Source organism: Narcine bancroftii, chromosome 8 (genome assembly GCF_036971445.1).
Source record: "Narcine bancroftii isolate sNarBan1 chromosome 8, sNarBan1.hap1, whole genome shotgun sequence".
In the NCBI taxonomy this organism is placed as follows: Eukaryota; Metazoa; Chordata; class Chondrichthyes; order Torpediniformes; family Narcinidae; genus Narcine; species Narcine bancroftii.
The window spans coordinates 175,614,345-175,641,564 of NC_091476.1; the positions used below are offsets into that span (position 1 = coordinate 175,614,345).

Consider the following 27,220-nt stretch of genomic DNA (forward strand, 5'->3'; position numbering starts at 1 on the left):
TCTTCTCCATGGTTGTCAGACTACTGAATGGCAGGCAGTGACTATTGGGATACCACAGGGCTCAGGGCTGGGACCACAGTTATTTACAATATATATCAATGACTTAGATGAGGGAATAGGAAGCAGCATCTCCAAGTTTACAGACGACACGAAGCTGGGTGGCAGGGTTAGCTGTGTAGAGGATGCAGGGTGACTTGGACAAATTAGGCGAGTGGGCCAAGGCATGACAGATGCAATGTAATGTGGATAAATGTGAGGGTATCCACTTTAGAGGCAAGAACAGGAGAGATTATTCCCTAAATGGTGTCCGATTAGGAAAAGGAGAGATGCAATGAGACCTGGATGTTGTTGTGCATCAGTCATTGAAAGTAGGCATGCAGGTACAGCAGGTAGGAAGGAAAGCGAATGGTATGTTGACATTCATGGCAAGAGGATTCAAGTATAGGAGCAGAGAGGTTCTACTGCAGCTTTACAGGGCCTTGGTGAGACCACACCTGGAATATTGTGTACAGTTTTGGTCTCCGTATCTGAGGAAAGACATCCTTGCCATTGAGGGAGTGCAGAGAAGGTTCACTAGATTGATACCAGGGATGGCAGGACTTTCAATTGAAGAAAGGTTAGATCAACAAGGCTGAAACTTGCTGGAATTTAGAAGATTGAGGGGGGATCTTATAGAAATGTATAAAATTCTTAAGGGATTGGACAGGCTAAATGCAGGAAGGTTATTCCCGATGTTGGGCAAAACCAGAACCAGAGGTCACAGTTTGAGGATAAGGGGGAAGACTTTTAGGACCGAGATGAGAAAAAAAAATTCTCTCAGAGAGTGGTGAATCTGTGGAATTCTTTGCCACAGGAAGTAGTTGCAGTCGGTTCTTTATCAAAATGAATGGCAGTGTAAGCTTGAACGGCCAAATAGCCTTCTCCTGCACCTATTTCTAGGTAACCCAAGAGCTGTCGTGCTGCCCTGTTTTCTGTTGATTCACCTTCCTTGTTACTGCACCCCTATACAGTAAGTTATGTTCTTTCCATAGCTGGAATGAATGTTAGAGATAAGATCCATAGTACACTTGCAGAAGAACCCTTTTGTGACAAATAAATTTAAACATGTTACATTCTTGAGTACACGACCTACAAACAGGGACTCTTATGCACACTCCCGGTTCCATGACCTGGGGTGATTATTCCAGCCAGAAGGTCATTCATATCAGAATCCCAACTCTAACAAAGAGAAACATTTGATCAGACTGTGACGATGCTGGAGGATTGGTCACAGTGAACCATCAGGTTGCCTTACTATGAGAATGAAACCTCATGAAATTTATACATTACACCTGGCGGGACAATGTCTCTCTTGTCTGCTACAATGCACAGTATCAACTGAAATGTTACATGGAGGGCTGGCCCCTCTCCAGCCACATGGCATGAACATTGATTTTACTGCTTTCCATTAAACCTGCTCGCCCTTTTCTTTGTCCTCCCCCTTTCCTGTCCTTCCAGTTCTTTCACCCACACAGTCCTACCATTCTCCACAATGCTGTTGTCCCCTCCCACCTTGCCTCCACTACCATCTCCCACCCTTTTGTTCGGAGGCTTGCTGGCATCTTCTCATACCTTGATGAAGGGCTCAAGCCCAAAGCACCGGTTCTGTCTCTGCCTTCGCTACATACTGGGTACAGTTTGACCTACTGAGCTTCTCCAGCAGTTTGTGTTTTTACTCCAACCACAGTGTCTGCAGAATTTTGTGGCTGGAACCATCTTACCTGCGCGATGTTCCACTGCAACTGCTGTGCCTGCTGGACTCCATACACTGGCTGAGGCATGGCCATTCTACCCAAGTGGGCTCCCTGTTGCATCATCACCCCACTGGGTATAGCCATCACCCCTGCCTGCATGCCACCCACATATCCTGTTGGCAATGCAACTGGAGCCACTAGGCCTAGTGACTGGCCACCATTCCCCATCATGGCACTGGGTCGAGTGGCTGCACTGCAAACAGGAGAAAAATGTGCATAGCCAGGTGCCAGGCAGGGAGCATAGGGTACTTGTGCAGAGGGCATGAACATTGCACCTGCAAAAACACAAAGCACATTTCCTCTTTCTAAATAGGGAGCGTGTGAAGATCAATGATAAAAAGCACATAATTAAACACAATAACTAATTAACAAAAATTAAAGAGGCATCTGAATGAGAGAATGTGGTTTCAGGTGGGGATCCTTTCAGACCCAGGAGCATACGTCTCCTGTCACTAGACCTGAACCAAAATCCTAGCTGAAACATTCAACTTCCTTAACTCTTCAGAGAATGAGCAATCTGATCATCATTTCCAACTTTTATTTTATTCAAAAGCTACCAGCATTTATCAAAATGTGATATACCAGAGAGCAAGTTCCTAACCAAACTTGGAATGCAGTGGTCCTTCAGGTGAGAACGCGGTAATTTCTGACTTGGACTCAAGACAGATATTCTGGGAAACAGAAGAGTCAGAAATAATGGGACCTATAAAGAGCCAAATGTTCACATCAAGGGTGGCAGAGGGAATAAAGTCCTCTACCTACCAATTGTGAAAGCTAAAATATCTTTTAAGATTCTTTCAGCTACAGAAATAACAGCTATATAATCTTGAAGCCTGGACTATAATTTCTGAAAAGGTTAGTTCAGATTAATAATAAAATGGCAAGGTTGGACTCCGGCCACCCATTAGTGCACACCTTGCCATTTGCTAATTTAAATCACCTAGGGTCATTATTGGCTAGAAGCCCAGATTAGTACTGGAGGTAACACCAAAGTGCAGCACATTCTCACTCTCTGCCTCGTGGTCCAAGCCCTGAACATTGCTCCTTGCCAGGTCGCTACTTGGACATCGTGGGTAAGGTGTGCACTACCCCTCCATAAATCTTTGTCCGCGAAGCCAAGCCAAAGAAAAAAGAAAAAGAACACTGATGCTGAGCTGTAGTATTGCAATCGATCAATACTTGAAGAAAGCCTCACCGCCGTTGGTCATGGAACCGGGAGTGTGCATAAGAGTCCCTGTTTGTAGTACGTGTACTCAAGTTTGTGATTGTGTTGAGTATAGGTTCAGTATTTTCGGAGTCCAACCTAAGTCCGAGGTGAATGTCTATATTAAGTGAAATGTCTATGTTTAGAGAAATAGTAATCGAGAACCATATAACGTTCTTCCCACAAGGGCACCCTGCCAATGCCCCAAAATGGGGAGGTAGCCAAAAATGGGGAAACCTCCAGTCTGCACGTATATGGACACTGTGAAACTACGAAATCCATCAAGGAGTTAACTGGGCGAGGGGACTGATACCACCAGTGGCACAGCGAACACCTAGCCATGCTGCTGCCACGGCGGTGGGATGAGGGGGCCCTCGATGTCTGCCTCTCGTCAGGAAGCGAGCACCCTGGGCAGACTATGACCAACAGACGATTGGCAATGCTTGCGGGCGCACCCTGAAGGGGGTCGATGATGGTATCAACCTGGGAGCGGGTGGTGATTGTGGTCTGGGCCAGGTTCCCTGCCTTCCTAGATTGGGGCCTACACGGCCAGCCGCAGTGGCACACTGCTGGTGTTGGAACATGGGTGGTTAGGGAATGGGCACTTCCAGGGAGTACAAAGGTGACTGGTGCCTTGTAGGCTATTTAGTCACCACCACACGCCCTGACCTTAGAAGGGTGGTCTTGCCTCTCATGGGACTAGCCACTGGGAAGCCATTACCCTCCTGGAGGAAGCTGGGAGCACCCACTCAAGTTTGCAGGGCTGAGGGAAAGTTCAGTGACGTCAACCTGCCAGTGACTCACAGGGACAATTCTGCTGTCTGGAGAGAGCAATGGGGGAAAGCCTCAAGGGAGTGGAGCTTCCCGTGCACTGCCCACTCTGACCTGTACCGGCCTCTCCTCTGGTCTTGTGTCACTGGAGGTGACCCCTGGATAATCCATCTTTTGAGCTCTTCCAAACACACCCCCACCCCCACAGGGGTAGACTACCTTTCAAGTTGTTCCTCTTCTCGGTGTGAGGGTCTATAAAACGCTCATCAAAACAGACCGCTGCGGTCTCAGCACCATTCCACCAACCATCAGGAAACACTTGTCACTTATTACGCTAAGAATTCTCAGCAAGACAGGGAAGAGCTGTGGCTGTGGAAACCTAAACCTCAGCATTGGACATTCCATCACATCTTTCGCTGAGCGTATTCCAGGTGCAGATTTTGTAATGGACCTTTTGTTTTTCTCGTCTTTAATCACCGTGAGGTGTAGTAATAATGTCTTTAAACACACTCAGGGAATTGGAGTTATGGTTCGCTGTTTCAAAGATACAGTTTATAAGTGTCACAAATGAAACACCAGAAAGAAATGTATATATTTTGTTTCACTTGACAATGACAGCGTCACCCCAACCTTCCCATTAACAGAAACCAATACCTCATGGGGTGCAAGGTTCAGGAGTTTTTATTTAAAATCAGAATTGCCTAATTTTCAGTCCCAACACCTCCTGTCTATCGTTACATGGATCTAACACAGGCACTTGTGGCACCCAAGTCCGCAAGCAGGAAAACTGAGCACCCCAGGTACACCCTAGATATACGTCTGCTGGCTTGCCCCCTGCCTCACCATGGGATAGCGTGGTGACAGGCATCTTGGCTCTGTGTTTATAGGGAGCACCCAAGTGTGAGGCCAAGACAGGATGCACTACCCAAGAGAGGGCTCTGGCACTGAGGGATGACCTTACACTGCCTGCTCTCAGATGATGGTAGTTCTGAAGTTGGTGGGTTTGTAGAAGATGTCTGTCAAGAATTTGTCTCCCAAGATGGAAACAGAGAGATCAAGAAAGGGGAGAGTGTTGCTAGAGATGGAGCAAAGGAATTTGAGGTCAGGGTGGAAGTTGGCAGCAAAGTGGATGAAGTCGACGAGCTCTTCATGGGTAACTGAGACAGCACCAAAGTAATCATCGACGTAGCGGGGGAAGAGCTGAGGGGCTTTGCCTGTGTAGGCTTGTAGCATGGATTACTCCACGTAGCCAACAAGAAAGCAGGTTTCGCTGGGACCCTTGGCTACCCCTTTGGATTGAAGAAAGTGGGATGAGTCAAAGGAGGTTATTGAGGGTGAGGATGTCTGCCAGTGGAGTGAGGTGGTGATGGCGGGAGATTGGTTGGGTCTGTTAAAGTTCAATTTAAACTGCACTAATGCATTGCTAATTTGTACTGTATCTTCTGTGACTATTTTGAGTCTTTAGCTGAGGACCAATTTAAGCAGGCATTCCTGAATAAAATCTCTAAACATGAGCCGTGATGTTACTGTGCCAGGTTAGGAGTTCTTCCCCAGCATCCTTTTCACATTCATTTAACCCCGGCTTAATCTTCTCGTATGTCAAAATGGCACTTTATCTCCCGTGACTTTCTTTATGCATTAAGCTCTGTTGGTGGAACGAACACTCGACACATCAGGATGACAGCGAGCTAAGAGTCTGGATTAGCCAGAGTTGCTGATACAAAATAAAAACTCCAGAAGCGATAAGTCAGCTGATAGGGGGAAGAAGCCAAGTGGGGTGAATGACCACTTGCTGCCCTCATAAATTGGTCTCCCTCCAGGATTCATCACTCATAATCCACGGTTCCCCAGTCCCCAGGTCAGTTGCATTCCACCCAATGGTCAGTTTGAAATGGAAGAAGAATGTTTTGGGTTCTACTGTTAAGTTGGCAGGAGCATCTTTACCCCGTGGTCTCTAGAGCAGCCTGCGCTCTGTTGATGACACTGTGTCTTCCTCTACCTGGGGTCAGATGATAACTGACGTGCTGGAGAAACTCCGCAGGTCACGCAGCATCTAAAGGAATTAAAGGCTAACCAAAGTTTTGGGCCTGGCCCCTTCATCACATATAAGCAAAAACAGGCAGGCAACTGAAGAAAAGGTGGTGTGGGGATGGGAAGTAGGGGAGAGGAGGAGCACAGGCTAACAGGCAAGATGTAGTCGGTGGATACGGGGGGGGAGGAGAAGAAGAGATGAAAGCTGAGAAGTGGGGTGGGGAAGAAGGTCACACTGGAGTTCTGTTGCATACCTTGAGCCGGGACATGGGAGGGCTGTGACCCATAAAGTGACAGAATGGAGTCCTTTGAGAGCAGTTTCTTTCCAGAATCCTCCTGCTTCAGGGAGGGGTCAGCAAAGAGGTTCAAGTTTTCAGCTCCTTCTTGGGGAGCAGAGTTCAAAGGCTGCAAAACATAAAATCACCACAGAAAAACATGATCACTGATTTAAGACTTCTTTCTGGCATGTCAATGACTGAATTATCCTTTCACAGATTATCTTTGCAATATAGATAAAGGCATAGATGAAAAGATAAAAGCAAGGTATACACTGTCCCAACCATACAGCTGACATCGAGATTGGAATACAGAGTTGAGAATAAAATTACAGCAGCCTTGATACAGGCTTGTGAGGCTGAGTACCTGCTCTTTCCCTTTCCCCCTGAGTTTTGATGTTTATATGTTCATCTTGCGTACCTTGGGAGTTTCCCAGTTAACGGCTTTGATTTTTGGTACTGATGCACTCAGCCCCACAAGCTTACACTGTGTACAGTTTTTTTTTGCAATACCAATAAGCGTTAATTCTGCCTCGTCCACAGTAAAAAGAATCTCAGAGTTGTATATGATGTCATGTATGCACTTTGACAACAAATCTAAAATCTGAATAGGAAATCAATTCACTGACCAAATACAATATTTATCCATGAGGATTCAGGGTCCAAAATTGTCCCTGCAAAGCATTTATACATACCGTGCTTTGGAATGTGCTGGGATCAGGCAGCGGATTGGATATCATGGGTCCAAAGAGATCCAGGTCATTGGCTATTGCTGGGGTTAGATTAGAGGTCCCACAGTTGGTGAGAGCTGCTGCAGGGGCATCTGAGGGAGGACAATGCAGATAAGGTCATGACAGATAAGGACACTGGAGGAATGGAAATGGCTACCGTGCAAATGAGGAGATAGAGAAAGATTCTTAGGTCCTTACCCAAGCCCAGGAGGTCAATTGTAGGCTCTGCAGGGACTGAGGGACTTGTTTTCGACTGCTGCCGTTCATCTTTTTTTGGTGCCTTGATAAAGAAAACAAAAATCATAGCCGTTAACTGGGAAACCCAAGGAACACAAGGTGAAGATGTAAGCACCGAAAGGCACAATAGACGTTTTGGAGATGAATGAGCAAATGTAGCATCCCTGTTCTGCCATTTAATCAGTTCAGGGTTGCTGTGATTTTACCTTCAACTCTGTATTCCACTCTCTCTGTGGAGGAAAATCTGAACACAAAGGGTTAAGGGTTCACCCATAAGTTGCTTACAAGAACATACAAGAGTGGAAATGAAAAGAATGGACTCAGTAGAATTTCTGGTGTATTTTTATTGAATGACAACATTGTCTGACTGGTTTAATGTATCCTAGATTTTATATCTTAAATGGACGGGAGGGGGGAGGTAGGGAGGGTGGGATGGGAGGAGGGAGGGGGGGGGGGGAGAAAATGGCACTGTATATGTGTGAAAAGGAAAAAGTGTGTACCATGGTTCATGTGATTTATGGTGTGAAAAATAAAAAAATTTTAAAAAAAAGAACATACAAGAGTCAGTTGCATATTGCTTAAGTGGAGGCAGGGAACCTCAAGGTGCGATTTATCTGCAGACATGATAAGCCTTGGAATTCTGTGAAATAATGGTTAAATTATTGCCAAATGTTGACAATGAGTGACCACAACAGGAAACCCACATGCAGGAATGCACTGCCATTTATTGTATATAAACTCTGTTAAAACTGGCTGTGGGCAGAACAAGGTCAGGCTGGGTGCTGGGCCTGCCCTCCGAGATATCTTGCTAATAAAACTCTTCCGAAGCGTTACCCTGGTGTCGGTAATTGATTTTCTCCGCAACACTGTCCATGCTGATCTTTCATCCAGTTGTCATGAATCTATCTGCAAGAATCTTTTGTTTCTCCCATTCTTCTACAACCGCAATGAGTACAAGGCACAATCTACTCAACCTTTCCACAAATGTCAACCCCTTCATCCCAGGAATCAACCTCGTGCACTTTCAATTCACAGTCTCCAAAGCAAGAACATCCTTCCTTAAAACATGGAAACCAAAACTCAACCCATGTGCAATCTCAACAACACCCTGTAAAGAGACATCACAACTTCCCTACTTTAATGTTCCATACCCCTTCCAATGAATGCCAACAAACCTCTGGTCTCCCTGATTACTTGCTATGCCTAGGTGTCATGTACAATGACCCCAAGATCCATTGGCTTACTCTGTTTGAATAAGAATGTTCTTTTCATTTTTCCTTCCAACGTAGGTAATTTATACTTTACGTGCTAACTTTTTACCCACTTCACCTATCTGAACCTTTACAGGTTCTTTGACTTCTCAAATTTTGGGTCATCAGTAAATTTGACTACGGTAGACTTCATTCCTTCCACAAGGTAATCAAGACAGATTATAAATAGCTGAGACTGCAGCAATGTGGCACCTCCTTAGTTGCAGATTACTAACCAAAAATGATCATTCATCCCAACTTTGTTGATCAATCACTTTCCAGATCAATATATTGGCCCTGATTTTACGTGGTCTTATCTTATGCAATTTTCTTTTATGTGGCAGCTAACTGAATGCCTTCCACAAATCCAAGCACAAATGGCCTCACTTTACCCATCCTATCTGCAACATATTTTCACCACAACATTCCTCACCACCAACAAACTTTGTTTGATGCCCTTGTCCAAAATGTTGATGCAAATTGTAAAAGATTGAGACCTCAGCACCAGCTCTGAAGGCACAGGATTTGTTACATCTTGTCAACCAGTTAGACATCCATTGGTCCCCATCCTATTTCTTGTCAGTCAACCCGTTGTTACCTTCACATCATTTGTTTTGATGTTCCACAATAACCTTTAATGTGGCCACATCACATGGCTTCTGGGAATCTAAGCACAGTACGTCATCCACTGGTTCAACTTATTTAAGAATTTCTAATAATTCCAATAATTATGATTTCCCTTTCACATAGAACACTATAGCACAGAAACAGGCCCTTCAGCCCATCGAACCTATTATTCTGCCTAATTCCATTGACCTGCACCCAGACCATAGCACTCCCATCCATGTACCTGCCCACACTTTTCTTAAATGTAATAATTGAGCCCACATTCACCACTTCACCTGACAGTTTGTTTCACACTCTCACCACTCTCTGTGTGAAGAATTCCCCCCCCCCGCCTCAATAATCTGCTGAAACATTTCACCTTTCTTCCTTAACCCATGTCTTCTGGATTATGTTTGACCTAACATTTCACAGATGTATCTACACCGAGGAACCCAGTACAGCAATAGGCCGGCTCCCTACAGCAAGGGTATTTTCTTTCACTGAGTGATAAAATATAATTTTGACCAGTTCCATGCACTCGCTCTCCCTGGATTGAAATGTTACAATAGACAAAGCAAACTCACCACTTTAACTTTTTCAAAAACAACTGTTGCAGGTTTTCTTTCCTTTGCCTCAAGCTCTTTCTTGTGCTTGTTATTTTCTTTCTGGAAGGGGAAAAGCTGTTAAGTTTAACCATATAACCACTTACAGCACAGAACAGGCCAGTTCGGCCCTACTAGTCCATGCCGTAACAAAGATTCATAGATTGCTTAGAAGCCAAACTTTATGAGACTAGTGGTTTTTCGACTTTTCAACTACATAAGTAATCTATGGGTTGTCCTCAGTGACAAGTGACCAACTTGTGGAGACTCCCACATATGAGCAGGCTCCCATAATATTAAATTCAAGCGTCAGATGTCTATACACACGTTGGTTCCTACTGAAGGCAGAACCAGTTCCCCCTCTCGCTCTATTTTTCGTGTCTGTCCTTTGTTTTCAGTCTTGCCATTTATTACATTACTATGGAGGTGTGGTTACATCGTCGAATGATCTTTGTGGATTTTCCAACTGACAAACAAAATCAACTTACTGATGTCTGTAAAAAAGGAACTCGTTCATTACCCAGAGACAAGATTTAGTTGGTCTTGGCATACCAGAACAATTAATTGATATACAGATGCACAGAATGATGAAGGCACTGAAGAAGGCTCACTTGACCTGTTGAGTCCACATTGCCTATCCATTGCCCTGCCCATTATTTCCCAATTGATCACCTCCCTTCTGAACCACTGTGTAAATAAAAGTAAACAATTGCTATTATTTTTTCTATTAACATCGCACAATTCACTGGGCTCCTCTCTCAAACATCCCACAATGCTTCAGCCCATGATGTATCAGAAGTGAAATTCGACAAGTCTGCTACTTTCTGGAACAGATTTTTTAACTAACACTGAAGCCCACATTATGCAAAACTCAAAATTAAAGCAACTGAAATTCATCAACCGAGCATGAAGCGTGAATCATTCATTCACCTTGTGAAGAAAAGTTTTCGTGAAGTAGGTCATGAGTAGAAGGGAAGAGAAAGGCAATTATCGATTGGTCACAGTCTTTTAACAAGTGGAAAATGATAAAAACAATTTTATTTTCCAGTTTAAACTCTTGCCTCTAAACAACATTTAAACATCAATAGAGTCTAATAAAAAGGAAATTGCTTAACCATATGGTCTGTAAGGAGCTGCAGCTGGATGCACTTCTTGCAGGTGTAGCCAACAGGGATACTTGTGCTATCCCAGATTTCCCACATGCTGCACTCGGAGCATGCCACTGCCCTAGATAACATCTCCAATACCAACCCCTTATATAGGGGTCTGAATAATACAGAAATGGTTAAAATGTCTTCAATTCAATTACAGGACTTGTGTGACTAGCAGAATTTCCACCACAGTTGCTGGTGGGAGAACTACTCACCCTGAAAGCAGCGACATCAATACCTTTATTAAAATACTTCTTTTTTTCATATTTGTCTCTTATGAAGCTCTCCACAGCTCTGAGTTACAGGTTAAGTGCAAAATTACTAGACAAGTGGATTGTAAAAGCTTCAGTTAATAGACTGTTGCATAAAGTGAGGGATTGTGAATAGACAAGAGGATTTAAGATGCTTCCTGAGATAGCCTATTAAGTGGAAAAGAACAAAACTGATACAATGATATGTGGGAAAATAGGAGTTATGCACTTTGGTACAAAATTAAAAAAGTAGTGGAGCAAGCAATGTGGACAAACATCATATAGACCTTATTATGAGAGGATCTGTGTCTCAGAATAATGATGCAATTACTGCAATTAAATAAGGGCATAGTGAGACATAGATCAGGGGGTAAAAAAGGGGGAGGAGTTGCTCTGCTTGTTAAGGAGGACATTACTGCCGTGAGGTGGCAAGATGGTCTGGAGGGATCGTCCAGTGAGGCTGTTTGGGTGGAATTGAGGGGTGAAGGAGACATGAGGGTGCTAATAGGGGTGTATTACAGACCATCAAATGGGTCAAGAAAACTAGAGGAACAAATGTGTAGAGAGATAACATATATGTGTGAGAATCATAAGGTAGTGATCATGGGAGATTTTAACTTCCCTCACATTGATTGGGATACCCATACAGTTAGAGGGCTGGATGGGCTAGAGTTCGTTAAATGTATTCAAGATTGTTTTCTGAATCAATTAGTAGAAGAACCGACTTGGGACAGTGTAATACTGGAGCTCCTGTTAGGGAATGAGCTAGGTCAGGTATCAGACATTAATGTTGGAGATCCAATTGGGTCTAGTGATCATAATTCTGTGAGTTTTAAGTTAGTTTTAGGAAGGAGCAAGGAGGGGCCTAAAGTTGAGGTTCTGGATTGGAGAAGAGCAAATTTCGAAGAAATAAGAAGGGATTTGGGGAGTATTGAGTGAGACAGGATATTTTCAGGTGAGGGTGTAAATGAGAAATGGAGGATATTCAAAAAAGAAATTTTGAGGGTACAGAGTAGTTATGTCCCAGTGAGGATCAAAGGAAAGGCTGGAAGTCACAGGGAGGCTTGGTTTTCGAGGAATATTGGAAATTTGGTTAGGAGAAAAAGGGAGGTGTACAAGAGGTATAAAGAGCAGGGAGCTGAGAGTTTGAAGGAGGACTACAAGGAGTGTAGAAGGAATCTTAAGAAAGAAATTAGAAAGGCCAAAAAAAGGCATGAAGAGGCTTTGGCTGACAGAGTAAAAATAAATCCAAAGGGTTTCTAAAAGTACATTAAAAGTAAAAGATTAGTGAGGGATAAAATTGGACCCCTTGTCGATAGTGAGGGTAGGCTGAGTGAGAAGTCTGAGGAAATGGGGGAAATTTTGAATGATTTCTTTGCCTCGGTATTCACTAGGGAAAAAAATATTGAACCAGTTGAGGTAAATAAAAATAGTGGGGAGGTCATGAAGCATATAAGGATAACCGAGGAGGTAGTGATGGCAGTGTTAAAAAAGGTAAAGGTGGATAAATCTCCGGGACCTGACAAAATATTCCCAAGGACACTCAGGGAGGCTAGTGGACAGATAGTGGGGCCATTAACAGAGATATTTAGGATGTCACTGGCCACGGGGGGTAGTGCTAAAGGATTGGAGGGTGGCTCATGTGGTTCCGCTGTTTAAGAAACATAGAAGATAGGAGCAGGAGTAGGTCATTCGACCCCTCGAGCCTGCTCCGCCATTCAACGAGATCATGGCTGATCTTAAAGTTCAGTACCCCATCCCCGCCTTCTCTCCGTAACCTTTAATACCCTTATACTGAAGAAATAGATCTAATTCCCTCTTAAATAGATTTAATGAACCAGCCTCTACTGCCCTCTGTGGCAATGAATTCCACAGATTCACCACCCTCTGGGTATAGAAATTCCTCCTCATCTCGGTCCTAAATGGTTTGCCTATTATCCTCAAACCATGGCCCCGGGTTCTGGATTTTCCCATCCTTGGAAACATCCCATCTGCATCCATTCTGTCCAGTCCTGCCAGAATTTTATAGGTCTCTATGAGATCCCCTCTCAATCTTCTAAACTCCAGCGAATACAATCCCAATTTGCGCAATCTTTCCTCATAAGTCATTCCTGCCATTCCAGGTATCAGCCTGGTGAATTGCCTCTGCACTCCCTCCTTTGCAAGAACATCCTTCCTTAGATAAGGTGACCAAAACTGCACACAATACTCCAGATGGGGTCTCACCAAGGCCCTGTACAGCTGCAGTAAGGTATCCTTGTTCCTATACTCAAACCCTCTTGATATGAAGGCCAACATACCATTTGCCTTTTTAACCGCCTGCTGTACCTGCATGCTCGCCTTCAGAGACTGATGTACAAGTACCCCTAGGTCTCTCTGCACTTCCCCATCTCTTAATCTATTGCCATTCAAATAGTAATCTGCCCTCCGGTTTGTATTACCAAAGTGGATAACCACACATTTATCCACATTGTAGTGCATTTGCCATGTATCTGCCCAGTCCCTCAATTTATCCAAATCACACTGGAGCTTCCTGACCCCCTCTTCCGTGCACACAACCCCTCCTAGCTTAGTGTCATCTGCAAATTTGGAGATATTCCATCCAATCCCCTCATCCAGATCATTAATGTAAATTGTGAACAGCTGGGGTCCCAGTACAGATTCCTGTGGCACCCCACTGGTCACCGCCTGCCACTCAGAAAACGAGCCATTTATCCCAACTCTCTGTCTTCTACCTGCCAGCCAGTTCTCAATCCACATCAATACTTTGCCCCCAATCCCATGAGCCTTGATTTTGGAAGCCAGTCGTTTATGCGGGACCTTATCGAAGGCCTTTTGGAAGTCCAGGTACACTACATCCACTGGCTCTCCCCCATCTATTTTACCTGTCACCATCTCAAAGAATTCCAATAGATTTGTCAAGCACGATTTACCTTTTGTAAATCCATGTTGACTCTGTCTGATCCCTTCTCTGCTAGTCATATGCTCTGCTATTACATCCTTAATAATGGATTTAATAATTTTGCCCACTACTGATGTAAGGCTCACAGGCCGATAATTCCCCGCTTTTTCTCTACCCCCCTTTTTAAATAGTGGGGTAACATTAGCTACCCTCCAATCCATGGGTACTGATCCTGAGTCTATCGAGTTCTGGAAAATAATTCTTAAAGCATCTGCTATCTGAATGGCCACTTCCTTGAGTACCCTAGGATGTAGATTATCTGGCCCTTGGGATTTATCTGCCTTCAATCCCATCAATTTCCCCAAGACCATGTCCTTAGAGATACTAATTTCTTTCAGTTCCTCCCTTGCATTAGTCTCTATGTTTCCCAACATCCTTGGGAGGTTATTTGTATCCTCTCTTGTAAAACAGAACTAAAGTAAGAATTTAATTGGTCTGCCATTTCCTTATTCCCCATTATATATTCCCCTGATTCCGACTGCAAGGGACCTACTCTGGATTTCACCAATCTTTTCCTCTTGACATATTTATAAAAGCTTTTGCAGTCGGTTTTTATATTTGCCGCAAGCTTACTTTCGTAATTTAGTTTTGCTCTCTTGATTAATCCCTTTGTCCTCCTTTGGTGCATCTTGAACTGCTCCCAGTCTTCGGTTGCGGTACTTTTTTTGGCCGATTGATATGCTCTCTCTTTGGACCCAATGCTGTCTCTAATTTCCCTTGTTATCCATGATTGAGTCACCTTTTTTGGTTTATTTTTATGCCAAACCGGTATAAACAATTTTTGCAATTTCTCCATTAGATCTGTGAATGCTTTCCATTGTCATTTCCACAGTCAACCCCCCCATAAACACCACCCAATCAATCTTACTCAACTCCCATCTCATACCATCATAATTCCCTTTATTTAAATTCAGGACCTTAGTCTCGGTTTTAATTTCATCACTCTCCATGTCGAGTGAGAATTCGATCATATTGTGATCGCTCCTACCCAAAGGGCCTCGCACAACAAGATTGTTGATTAGCCCCTTATCATTGCATAATACCCAATCTAAAATGGCCTGCTCCCGAGTTGGTTCCTCGACATATTGGTCTAGATAACCGTCCCGTAAACATTCAAGGAATTCCTCCTCCTCTGTATTTTTATCAATTTGACTAGTCCAATCTATATGCAAATTAAAGTCTCCCATGATGACACATGATGAAGAAAGGGTCTAAATGTAAACCTGGGAACTATAGGCCCGTGAGTCTGACGTCTGTGGTGGGCAAGTTGATGGAAAGTGTTCTGAGGGATGGTATTTACAATTATTTGGAGGTACAGGGATTGCTAGGGAGTAATCAGCATGTTTTTGTCAGGGGTAGATCATGCTTGACAAACCTGATTGAGTTTTTCAAGGGGGTTACAAAAAAGGTTGATGAAGGGAAAGCTGTGGATGTTGTTTATTTAGACTTTAGTATAGCTTTAGACAAAGTTCCCCACAGGAGGTTAGGAAAAAAAGGTGGAGGCATTAGGTGTAAATGAGGAGGTAGTGAAATGGATTCAGCAATGGTTGGATGGGAGGTGTCAGAGAGTAGTGGTAGAAAATTGTTTGTCCAATTGGAGGCCAGTGACTAGTGGAGTTCCTCAGGGATCGGTCCTCGGTCCACTATTGTTTGTTATATATATTAACGATCTGGAAGTAGGAGTGGAGAATTGGATAAGCAAGTTTGCGGATGATACAAAGATTGGTGGTATTGTGGACAGTGAGGAAAATTACCGTAGATTACAAGGTGATTTAGGAAGGCTGGAGGTGTGGGCTGAGAAATGGCTGATGGAATTTAATACAGATAAGTGTGAGGTGTTACATTTTGTAAAGGCAAATCTAAATAGGTCACATGCATTAAATGGTAGGCTATTGAGATGTGCAGAGCAACGAAGGGATTTAAGAGTTGTGGTAAATAGTACCCTCAGGGCTGATACTCAGGTAGATGGTGTGGTGAAGAAGGCATTTGGAATGTTGGCCTTCATAAATCGGAGTATTGAATTCAAAAGTAGGGAGGTTATGATGAAATTGTGCAAGGCATTGGTGAGGCCAAATTTGGAGTACTGTGTACAGTTTTGGTCACCAAATTATAGGAAAGATATAAACAAAATAGAGAGAGTGCACAGAAGGTTCACGAGAATGTTGACAGGATTTCAAGGGAAAGACTGGGGCTTTTTTCTCTGGAGCGTAGAAGATTGAGAGGGGACTTGATAGAGGTGTTTAAGATTTTAAAAGGGACAGACAGAGTAAATGTGGATAGGCTTTTTCAATTAAGAGTGGGGGAGATTCAAACTAGAGGGCATGGTTTAAGATGGAAGGGGGAAAATTATAAAGGGAACATGAGGGGAAATTTCTTTACGCAAAGAGTGGTGGGGATGTGGAATGAGCTTCGGACAGACGTGGTCGAGGCGGGATCATTGGTTACATTTAAGGAAAACTAGATAGTTACATGGATAGGAGAGGACTGGAGGGGTATGGACCGGGTGCTGGTCAGTGGGACTAGGAGGGTGGGGATTTGTTACGGCATGGACCAGTAGGGCCGAACTGGCCTGTTCTGTGCTGTAAATGGTTATATGGTTATACATGTCGTGAGTACTGTGTATAGCTTTATTAACAGTTTATACATGCTAATGAGGCTGAGAAGGTACCACAGTGGTAATGATTTTGGATAAGAGAGATATGTAGTGGCCATTCTTGGAGTGGTAAATGTGAGAGTGGCCCAGTGTAGGAGTAGCATGTTAGACTTTTGTTCATGTGACTTCAGCAAGCAGAGTCTGAGCAAATGCTACAGGTAAGATCTCTTTGTAATAACCAGAGTTGGTATTGGAGATGATATCTAGGGCAGTGGCATACTCCGAGTGCAGCATGTGGGAAATCTGGGATAGCACAAGGGTCCCTGTTGGCTACACCTGCAAGAAGTGCATCCAGCTGCAGCTCCTTAGACCATAATACGGAGTTGGATGAACTTCAGAACATTCAACACCCAGAGTGGGTAATTGATAGAAGCTATAAGGTGACAATTACTCCCAAGAGGGCAAGTGACAGGTAACTCGGTGAGAGGGGAGGCAAATAGGTAGCCAGCGCAGAGCATCCCTGTGGCCGTACCCCTCAACAATAGGTATGCCGTGTGGATTCTGTTTGTGTGGGGGGGGGGGGGGGTTGGTTGGGGATGATTTATTAGGAACAAGTTGTGGTTGTCAGGTCTCTGGCTCAAAGTATGGCCATTCAGCTCAGAAGGGAAGTGGGAGAAGATGAGAGCTATAGTGATTGTGGATTCAATAGTTAGGGGAACAGACAGGTGGATCTGTGAACAAGATTGAGACTCCTAGATGGTATGTGGCCTCCCAGGTGCCACGGTCAGGGATGTCTCAGATTGAGTTTGCTGTATTCTCAAGCAAGAGTATGAGCAGCCAGATGTTGTGGTCAATATTGGTACCAATGACATAGGTAGGAAAAGGAATGAGGTCCTAAAGAGTAAATATAAGGAGTTAGGAAGTTATCTAAAATGTAGGACTTCAAGGGTGGTAATCTCTAGATTGCTGCCTGAGCCACGCACCAGTGAGAGCAGGAATAGGCAGTTATGACAGATGAATGTGTGGCTGAATTGTTGATATAGGGGGCAGAGGTTAAAATTCATTGATCACTGGGATGTCTTCTGGGGAAGGTACGACTTGTACAAAAAGGCCAGATTCCACCTGAACAGGAGGGGGACTAATATCCTGACGGGTAGGTTTTCTAGAGCAGTTGGAGAGGGTTTAAACTAGTGAGAACCAGAAATGAGAGGGCAGAAGATCCACAAGTAGATACACTGTGTAGTAAGATTGTGAGAAAGGAGAGGCAGGCAAAAGGAGCAAAACTGCAAATGTCAGAGTAAGGAAATTATATCTGATTTTCTCTAAACTTAAATAGGGCATTACACTATGCAACCACTGTGTACGAGTACGGGATGGATCTCCTTTCCACTTCATGGGCAGAGTGCTGGTCAGTGGGATTAGAGGAGGGGACTTGGATCAGTGCAGACAAGAGGGGCCAAAGTGGCCTGTTTCCCTGCTGTAATTGTTATATGGTTATATGAAATTCTTGAGGGATGAGCAATTCAGACTTTGAGATTATAGACACAGGTAGGTTTGGTACGCCATTAAAAATAATAAAATAGCTCGTCTGGCTATCAATGTTAGTAAAACCAAAGACTTTTTCCTGAGATGCCGATAAAGGTTAACCTGAGTAGTGAGAAAAACCAAACAGCGATTAACAGACAGGGTTCCAAATTAATCTTGGAAATTGTTGAAATTATGAGGCCCATTCTTAGAATTTTTTTTATAATTGGAAGAATCAATAATTATTATTTGTTCCAATAATTCTTTGTCTGTTCTCAGGGGGTCACCAGTGACTCTAGATCATTGTTGATTTCATTGCTAACATAGAGAGTAACCTTAATTAGAGGGAGGGGATAGATTAGATTAGTTTAGTCCATTAGTTTTTTTTCTCTATTACTTTATTAAAACATTCCAATAAACAGGTCTGATATGGTATTGATATATAATTAAGCATATTTTCTTATTTACTCATTTTCCCCCTTGCGTCGATATTTTACTTGTAAACCATTGAATCATTATGTAATCATCATTTACTATGTATGCTTATATGTTAAACTCAATAAAAATATTTAAAAAAGAAAAAAAGGAAGTGTAAGGATTTAACTAGGTGTACTTTGGAAACAAAATTGAAAAGGGTGATGAATATAGCATTGAAGGTCTTGTATTTAAATGCCCAGTGTACGAAAGAAGGTTGAAGATTCAGTAGCACATCTGGACATTGGTAGGACATTGTGGCCTTTACTGAGTCATGGCTGAAAGAAGACCATAGCTGGGAACTAAATATCCGTGGATGCAGAGTGTATCGGAAGGACAGGAAGGTTGGCATAGAGGGTGGGACGGTACTGCTGGTTAAAAATGGAATTAAATCTTTGGATTCCAGAGAGGAGACAATGGATCAGAAGGTGTAGAATCCCTGTGGGTAGTGTATGGAGAAGGGGTAGCTCTCTGAATGGGGAGGGAAAGGAAGGGTATGGAGAGCTGAAGTAAAGGAGACTGGGCTATAGGGAAAGAGAAAGACTGGGGAAGGGTTTAACGAAAACTGGAGGTCAATGTTAATGACCTCTTGATAGATTAAGCATAACTGGTAAATATATAGGGCACGTTGAAGAGAACGATTGTCAAGAAAGATATTAAGCTACATATTGAGTGGACAGACCAAATTGGCAATGGTTTTGTAGAAGAATTTGTGGAGTGAATAATGGATTGCTTCTTAGAGCAGCATGTTACAGAACCTCTACATGAACTAATTATTTTAGACTTTGTCATGAATAAAGAAGAAGGATTAATCAAAGACCTTTTGGATAAACTACAAATTACATTTTGAGGGTGAACACCAAAGAACCAAAACCACTGACTTCAACTTAAATAAGATCAATTATAATGGTATGAGGTGGAATTGTCTCAAGTGGACTGGGAAATAAATTAAGAGACAAGTCCATAGATGAAAAACAGCAAATATTCAAACAGCCGAACCATACACACAGTAGAAACTTAGCCTTTGTTCTATAATGGTCAACAAGAGTTTATCTCAATCAACAAGATGAATTTCATAGGAAAGAGGTACAATCTGTGGTTAACAAAGGAAGTCAAGAATAATGTTAGATTGAAAAGTAGGATATACAAAAGAGGTAGACCAGTGGTTTGGGAACCTAATGGTCGAATTTGTCTTCACTTATTATCCCCTCCAGACATCATCTACTCCACCTTATGTGACTCATCTTTCAGCTCCTGACCACTTTTTTGCTTGCCTCTTTCTCCTCACTTTGTCTGGCACCTGCCATCTATCTGCCATCCTTCACCCCTCCTTGTTTCACCAATCATCTCCTGGCCCCTGTTCTCTAAATTCAATTATTTTTGCAAGAATCTCCACTGTGGAGGACACAGCAAATATCCCACAGACCATAGATGGGCTAATTTTAAATAAAAGGAAAGAATTTGTAAAACATTCCAACCATTTACAATTCGCTTTAATGACCAGAAACGCAAGGCTATTAGTGTCAATGATCTGGGTTAAAATCCGGTGCTGTCTATAAGGAGTTTGAACTTTATCCCCATGACCTGCATGGGTTTTTCCTGGGTGCTTTGGTTTCCCCCCACCCTCCGAAAATGACATGGTTGGTTGGTTAATCAGATGTAATTGGGCGTCAATGGCCAGGATCGGCTTCTATCCTGTTGCAAATAAATTTAAGTTTAAATTTTTTAATTTTAATGAGGAGGGATCAAAAAGTAAGGTTTCCAAGTTTGCTGATGTCAATAGGTTGTTGGGGATGCTGTGATGAGGACATTGCAATTCTGCAAAGGGTTAATGATAGAGTGGGTGAGAATGTGATGAATGGACTTTGATATGGGGAAGAGCAGATGCATTTGATAAGAGGAATCAAAAGATGGACAATTATCACAAGACAGAGCAAATGCAAATGAGTGAAGTTTGGAGGGAGCTTGGTTTTCTAGTGCATGAATCACAAAAAGTCAAGAGGTAGGTCCAATGAGTAGATATGAAAACAAATAATCATTTTGGTCTTTGTTGTGGAGAGGTTGCGGGTTTAAGAATCTGTTACAGTATTGCTGTCCTTGTACAAGGTGTTGGTGAGGCCAGACCAGAGGTTGTGGGTTCAAGAATCTGTTACAGTATTGCTGTCCTTGTACAAGGTGTTGGTAAGGCCAGACCAGAGGTTGTGGGTTTAAGAATCTGTTACAGTATTGCTGTCCTTGTACAAGGTGTTGGTGAGGCCAGACCAGAGGTTGTGGGTTCAAGAATCTGTCACAGTATTGCTGTCCTTGTACAAGGTGTTGGTGAGGCCAGACCAGAGGTTGTGGGTTTAAGAATCTGTTACAGTATTGCTGTCCTTGTACAAGGTGTTGGTGAGGCCAGACCAGAGGTTGTGGGTTCAAGAATCTGTCACAGTATTGCTGTCCTTGTACAAGGTGTTGGTGAGGCCAGACCAGAGGTTGTGGGTTTAAGAATCTGTTACAGTATTGCTGTCCTTGTACAAGGTGTTGGTGAGGCCAGATCAGAGGCTTTGATTCCCTCATCTTAAAAAGGAATGCATCTTAAAAGGAACATTGGAAGTGGTCCAAAAGAGATCCACCAGGGTTGATGACAGGGTTTCCCAATCAAGAGAGCCTAGGGGATTAGAAGAATGAGGGGTGACCTTATTGAAACATGTAAAGATCCAAGAGGGTAAATGTTGACTGGAGGGACTGTCATGAACAAAGGGAGATTGTTGCAAAATACAGATCTAGTTCCTCTGTCGTTTGTCAATTATATTAATAATCTGACAATATAGGTGGCCTGATTAGTAAATTTGTGGATGACACTAAAATTAGTAGTATAGTTAATGAGAAAAGTCATCTCAGACTACAATGGGATCTTAATAAATCAGGTCAATGGGCCGAGGAATGGCAGATGGAATTTGGAACAGAGTGAGGTGCTGCATTTTGCTACCAAGACAATACTTTGTAGGACCCTGGAGAGTGTTGTTGAATAGACAGGCCGAGGGGTACAGGTACATAGTTTGTTGATCATGGCGGTACAGATAGACAAGGTAGAAAAGATGGTGTGTGCCACACTTACATTCATTGGTCATAGTACTGAGTTACAGGAGTTGGAACATTATGCTAGAGCTGTACAAGTTATTTGTAAGGCTACATTTTGCATACCATGCGCAGTTCTGAGCACCTTGCTGTAGAAAGGATGTCAATCAATTGGAAAGGGTGCAAAAACAATTCAGGAGGATGTGACCAGGATGAGAGGGCATAGGTTTTAAGGAGGAGGCTATGACGTTATTCCCTGGTATGTACGTCTGAGGGTGACCGTATAGACAAATACATCATGAAGGATATATAAAGTGAATAGTGCCAGTCATCTCCCAGAAGAGAAAAGCAAAAATTAGAGGACATACATTTAAGAGATTTAAGTCAAGGGGAAATGAGATTTAAAAGCTAACTGAGGGGCAACTTTTTTTACAGAGGGTGAAGTGTACATTGTACGAGCTGCAAGAAGCAGTAGTAGACATGCAAGTATGACATTTAAAAGACATTTGGACAATGATAGGAAAAGGTTAGAGGTAAATGGGCCAAACTCAGGCAGATGGGACTAGATAGCCTGTTACCACACTATCTATGACTTTACTAGATACAAGATTCAGATTTTAAAGATTAACATCGTATTCTTTGATCAAATGTTTATCAAACCAGAAAGTTTAAAAGAAACAAACATTTTAAAAATGATCGTTGTGAGAAATTAAATCATTACATTTTCCAATATTTATCGATAAACACCAACTAGATCAGTGACATTTTGGGGGTTCACATACATTGAATGCATGATAAGCAAGGTTCTGGAACTTGTGCCTAATGAAAACAGCCACATAGCCTCTCTCAATTCCTGACCAAGATTGGAAAAGGATACAGGTTTGTTTGTGGTCGTTTGAAGTCATCAGGAAGGTAGGCTTCATACAGTATTCTGGCTTTAGCGTTTCCCATTTCCTGAATGCTCTATTATATAAAAGTACAAGCAACCATAATATTACTGGGACATCACAAACATTTTCAGTGAATCCAATATGGATTTACATCCTATCAAATCTATGCAGCTTCACGTAGCAATTCCGTTTTCCCATTCATTTCCTTCATTACATATCATTCTATATTTCCATAACCACATCCACCTCTCCGCCCACCAAATTCTACCATTTACCTGTATACTATTGGCAACTTAGAGAAGTTAATTACGCTGCCAACATGCACTGTTTCTGGGACTGGGTAGGAAATATCTGTGTCTATAAGGAAAGCCTACTAACTCTGCATCAGTGGTCAGGATCACTACATCCTGCTGGATGAGTGGTGAGCAGAGAAGCACATGCACCTCACTAGTTCCAGCATGGTGTTGGATGTACCTTGCTCTCAGTTCCCCAGTCCTGGCCATAGTCAACAAATGACTGTGGAAACTATGACTTCACCACACCCCTCACAATACCAGAGGATATATGGAGCAACTTGCTTATACATTTTACAAGGAATCCAAAAGGTTTACTGGATTCAAACTTGTGCTCTTTAACCAAAGCTGCATTCAATTCTCACCATTTTTCTCTTTTGCCCTCCCACCCATATCCACCTATGACCTCTAGCCTGTTGGCTTGTACTCCTTCCTCTGGCCCTCCTTCCCTCCCTCCTACCACCCCCCCTACCTTTTATTCAGGTGCCTGCCTGCTTTATTCCCCCCCTCCCCCTATATCTTGATGAAGGGCTTAGGTCTGAAATGTTGGTTATCTATCTTTGTTTTCTGTGGATGCTGTATGACCTGTTGATGTTCTCTCGCACTTTTGTGTATTATATTGCAATCACAGTGTTGGGAGATTTTTGGGTTTAACTACATACAAAAGATGGCAAGTTCGCCTGCATAAGCAATGTGTGTTGAACTCCTGCCAATAGAAGTGCGTCAGCTGGGAAATGGCTCCTCTATTGGAAGGAAGGGAGTGAAGTGGTGTTTCCCACATTCCACCGTCAGTGTAATTTGATTTCCTTTTTTACTAATGTTGCACTCTGCCTGCACATCTAGGTTGTGTATTTCAGAAAGAAGCACCCACAAGAAACCGCTTCCCTCATGTTTCTGCACAAGACAATTATCACAAGATTGCAGTTCTCATTTATTACTTAAAATCTAATTTATAGAGGGCAACCCACCAAGCGCACTCAGCAGGGCCACACAGCATATTTGGTGATTGGATGATCTTTTTTATGATGTAAGCTCAGTCCCTTTTAGTTTCACAGAACCAAATCTCGACTTCATACCAGCCTTGCGACATTGCACAAGCCAGTTTAGATTATAGCTTGAAGCTTCTCACCCTTCATCAGATGCTGACAAAGACCAACAGACCTACACCATGCACATTTCATTCACCCACCCATTATTGTATGAGCATGCTGCAAGGAGTACCTGAATCTGTTCCGGTGTCCACTGATCCAGAGTTACAGACTTCACCTTGGAGATGTGGACACCAAGGTTTCTGTGAATACCAGCACAGCGAATACAAAGGAACACTCCCAGATTCCATGATGCCCATCTTGGTCCTGTATAAGGAAACAAGTTGGAAAAGTTTTTGGACTAACTTGATGCAATAAAGATAAAAAAATACAAGGAACTGAAAGGGACAGGGATGGGAGTGAACAAAGGAACAAGATGGTCTAACATTTTAGAAGTCTGTCTGGAATATGGTTTCTTTTAACTTAATTTAATGAGTTTATTAACTATTAAAAATATTTTTTCTTTACAAAAAGCTGTTTGTCTCGAACAAATAAGAATTTCAGGAAGATGTACATTGTACAATATGTATGACAGTAAATTCATGATCATTACTGCCTTGAGAAAGCGCTGAGTAACCACTGCTATCCATGGATGCTGTTCGAGTTCCTCCAGCAATCCTTTGCCTGCTTAACATTCTACCGTCTGCAGCATTTGTGGTTTCTAAGATATATCGGGGAATTGGGCTTCAGCTTTCATTTATATACATGATGATTATGAAACAAGACTAGCACCAACCCCCAAGGTGTAAATTCTTGAACTGATAATAAACAATTTGAAAATAAAGAAAGTTTGAAGGAGTTTCACTGCCGAAAACCGCTGATTAAAAGGGGACAACCACTGATAATGACGTGGAGATGTGCAATACACAAGTAACTAGAGATGGGAAAGCATATTTTCTCAGTGAGAAGTAGGACTGCAGACAATTAGAGATAAGCAGAGGTAAAACCAGGAGGGATTAAACAATATTTTAAAAATTGTTACACTCATTGTCTTTTGTGTAAAGGTGTCAGACTGGTCTAATTTGAGCATTTAAGTTAATTTCCGCTAATTTCTTTAGTCATTAGAAAGTGATCCCTTCACATCACAGCCTTTTCAGTGAAGATAATGAATGCAATAATTTAAAATATTTCATTGTTTTTAAAATCAGTGCTGAACAGAAGATCAATCATTGCAATTAAATGAAGAGAATTTGAAGCGTGTTTGGATATTTACACTTCTTAAAAACAGCTAGGACCAGCTCAGGGAGGCAAGTTGGACAGCTTGGAACCTATTTTTATTGTTTAAGATTAGATATGCAGCACGCTAACAGGCCCTTCTGGCCCCTGAGCCTGTGTCATCTGTATTGTGGAACTCTACGACTCTGTTACAAAGATGTTGCAAGAACGCCCAGAGAACCAGACCCAGTGAGTGAAATAGAAGTATTTTTGGACAAATGACTTGGAATTGCTCGCACAATTTTCAGCTTTACAAGATACAAAGAACTAGTACCAGTGAGGCAAAAATCTGGTAAGAAACTAGAGAACATTCTGAAGGAGAAGATATACCTCACTTTGGAAGATTCGGGATAGTCTGCACAGGTTTGTAAGGGGTACATCAAGCCTCACAGATCTAATTGAGTTTTTTGAAGATGTGACCAAAAAGGTTGAGGAGGGCAGAGCTGTAGATGTTGTATCTATGGATTTCAGCAAGGAAATCGATAACATTCTGCACAGAAGGCTGTCCTGCAAGGTGAGGTTGCATGGGATCCAAGGAGAGGTAACAGATGGATAGAAAATTGGCTCAGACAGAAAGTGGTGGCTGAAGATTGTTTTTCAAATGAGAGGCCTGTGACCAGTGGCGTTCTCTAGGAATCAGTGCTGGGCCCATTGCTGTCATCTATATATTACTGTAAACAATTTACATGAAAACATCCATGGCACGATTAGCAAGCTTGCAGATAACACTAAAGCATCTGCTATTGTACTTGGTGAGGTAGGTTGCCCAAGTGTTGCAGCAGGGATATTGATCCGTTGGGTAGAGGAATTGTTAATGGAATTTAATACAGAGAAATGTGAGGTGTTGCGTTTTGGGAAGTCTAACACGGGTAGGACCTACAAAATGAATGTTAGGGAGTATGAATGTTAGGGAATGGGAGGAGTAGAAGGATCTAGGAATACAGACATCTAGTATCTTGAAAGTGCATAGAGTAGTTAAAAGGCTTTCAACACAATGACCTTTATCAGTTAGAGTACTGAGTATAGAAGTTGCGAGGTCATGTTGCAGTTGTATAAGGTGTCTCTGAGAGCCCATTTTGAGTATTGTGTTCAGTTTTGGTCACCATGAGAGGAAGGACATCATCGAGCTGGAGAGGGTACAGAAAAGATTTGAGGATATTGCCAGGACTCGTGGGTCTGAGCTATAGGGAGAGATTGCGGAGGGTAAGGTTTTATTCCTTGGTGTGAAGGAGGATTAGGGGTATACAAAGTCATGAGAGGAATAGGTGGGAGAGATTTAACAGGATCCTGAGGGTTAACATTTTTAAGCAGAAAGGGCTGGGGGAGGAAGTGGTTAAGGCAGGTGCTATTGCAATGTGTGACAGATTAGATATGTTTTTTGGGAGATAAATTGAGGAGGTTTTTCAGTGTAGGTCACATACAAACACTTTAAAACAGATCTTATTTAAAATACTGGAACTCTGCTCATGCTAGACAGGCTGGCTCCAAGAGCCTTTGCAAAAGCTTTGGAGAGTGCCTAAGAGACTTCACTAATGGATTATTAGTTACAAAAAGACAACAGATGAAAGAGCTCTCAGAGCCTCAGGCTGTCTGGAGTGGAGCTTGCTGTTCTAAGAGGGTCATGTGGTTTTGCAAGCAGAGAGAGTCAAACAGGCTTTTTCTCTGAGAGGGAGAGTTCAGTTCTGCAGTTTTATAGTCAGCAGCAACAGCTGGGACTGGAACAGGACAAGCTGGCAAGCTTGTGGAAAACCCCATGTTGAAGATAGGTTGTGAGTGCTTAGTTCAACCTGGTCAAAGCCTTTGTGGTTCATGCAAGAGGAGAGAACTGGCTGCCAAATGCTTCACTTGAAATATGAGAAACAAAAGGGAACTCTGTGGTGACCTGAAAGAAAGAGGTTATCATCTGGAAAGCCCTGATGGGGCAAGTTTCTTCAGCAAGACACTGAAGTGGCTGATTACAAGGAATTAGTTGTGGGTGTCCAGCAAACAACAAATCTCTCTCTGAAAACTGACAAGAACCTTCCTGAACGGTAACCATTTACCTTTCTAGGACCAAAGCCTGGTGAACTTCATAAATGCTGTGCACAGTATAAGAATTGCTTGCAACTAGTGAACTTGGAGGAATGAGAAGTGAGATTGAACTGTGAATCAAAGAACTTTTCTGAACTTACACACACATTACATACACGTGTGCTTAGAATTAGAAGGGGGGGGGTTAA

The 27,220-nt window shown here is 42.6% G+C and overlaps 1 protein-coding gene across 2 annotated transcripts in view; it reads right to left on the reverse strand.

The window, feature by feature from the left end:
* The window catches only part of LOC138741605 (stromal membrane-associated protein 2-like), a 43,771-nt gene that overhangs the window by 7,752 nt on the left and 8,799 nt on the right, over positions 1 to 27,220 (reverse strand). Inside the window, exons 2-9 of one of the 2 annotated variants that reach the window (XM_069895922.1) lie at positions 23,920 to 24,053; positions 22,393 to 22,478; positions 10,867 to 10,945; positions 9,483 to 9,563; positions 7,004 to 7,085; positions 6,770 to 6,897; positions 6,054 to 6,204; positions 1,761 to 2,068 (exon numbers count right to left, since the gene is read on the reverse strand). In XM_069895922.1, the coding sequence (XP_069752023.1) occupies positions 1,761 to 2,068; positions 6,054 to 6,204; positions 6,770 to 6,897; positions 7,004 to 7,085; positions 9,483 to 9,563; positions 10,867 to 10,945; positions 22,393 to 22,478; positions 23,920 to 24,053 (1,049 nt within the window). The remainder of the gene's footprint in view (positions 1 to 1,760; positions 2,069 to 6,053; positions 6,205 to 6,769; positions 6,898 to 7,003; positions 7,086 to 9,482; positions 9,564 to 10,866; positions 10,946 to 22,392; positions 22,479 to 23,919; positions 24,054 to 27,220) is intronic. The other variant, XM_069895923.1, reaches the window with a different exon arrangement.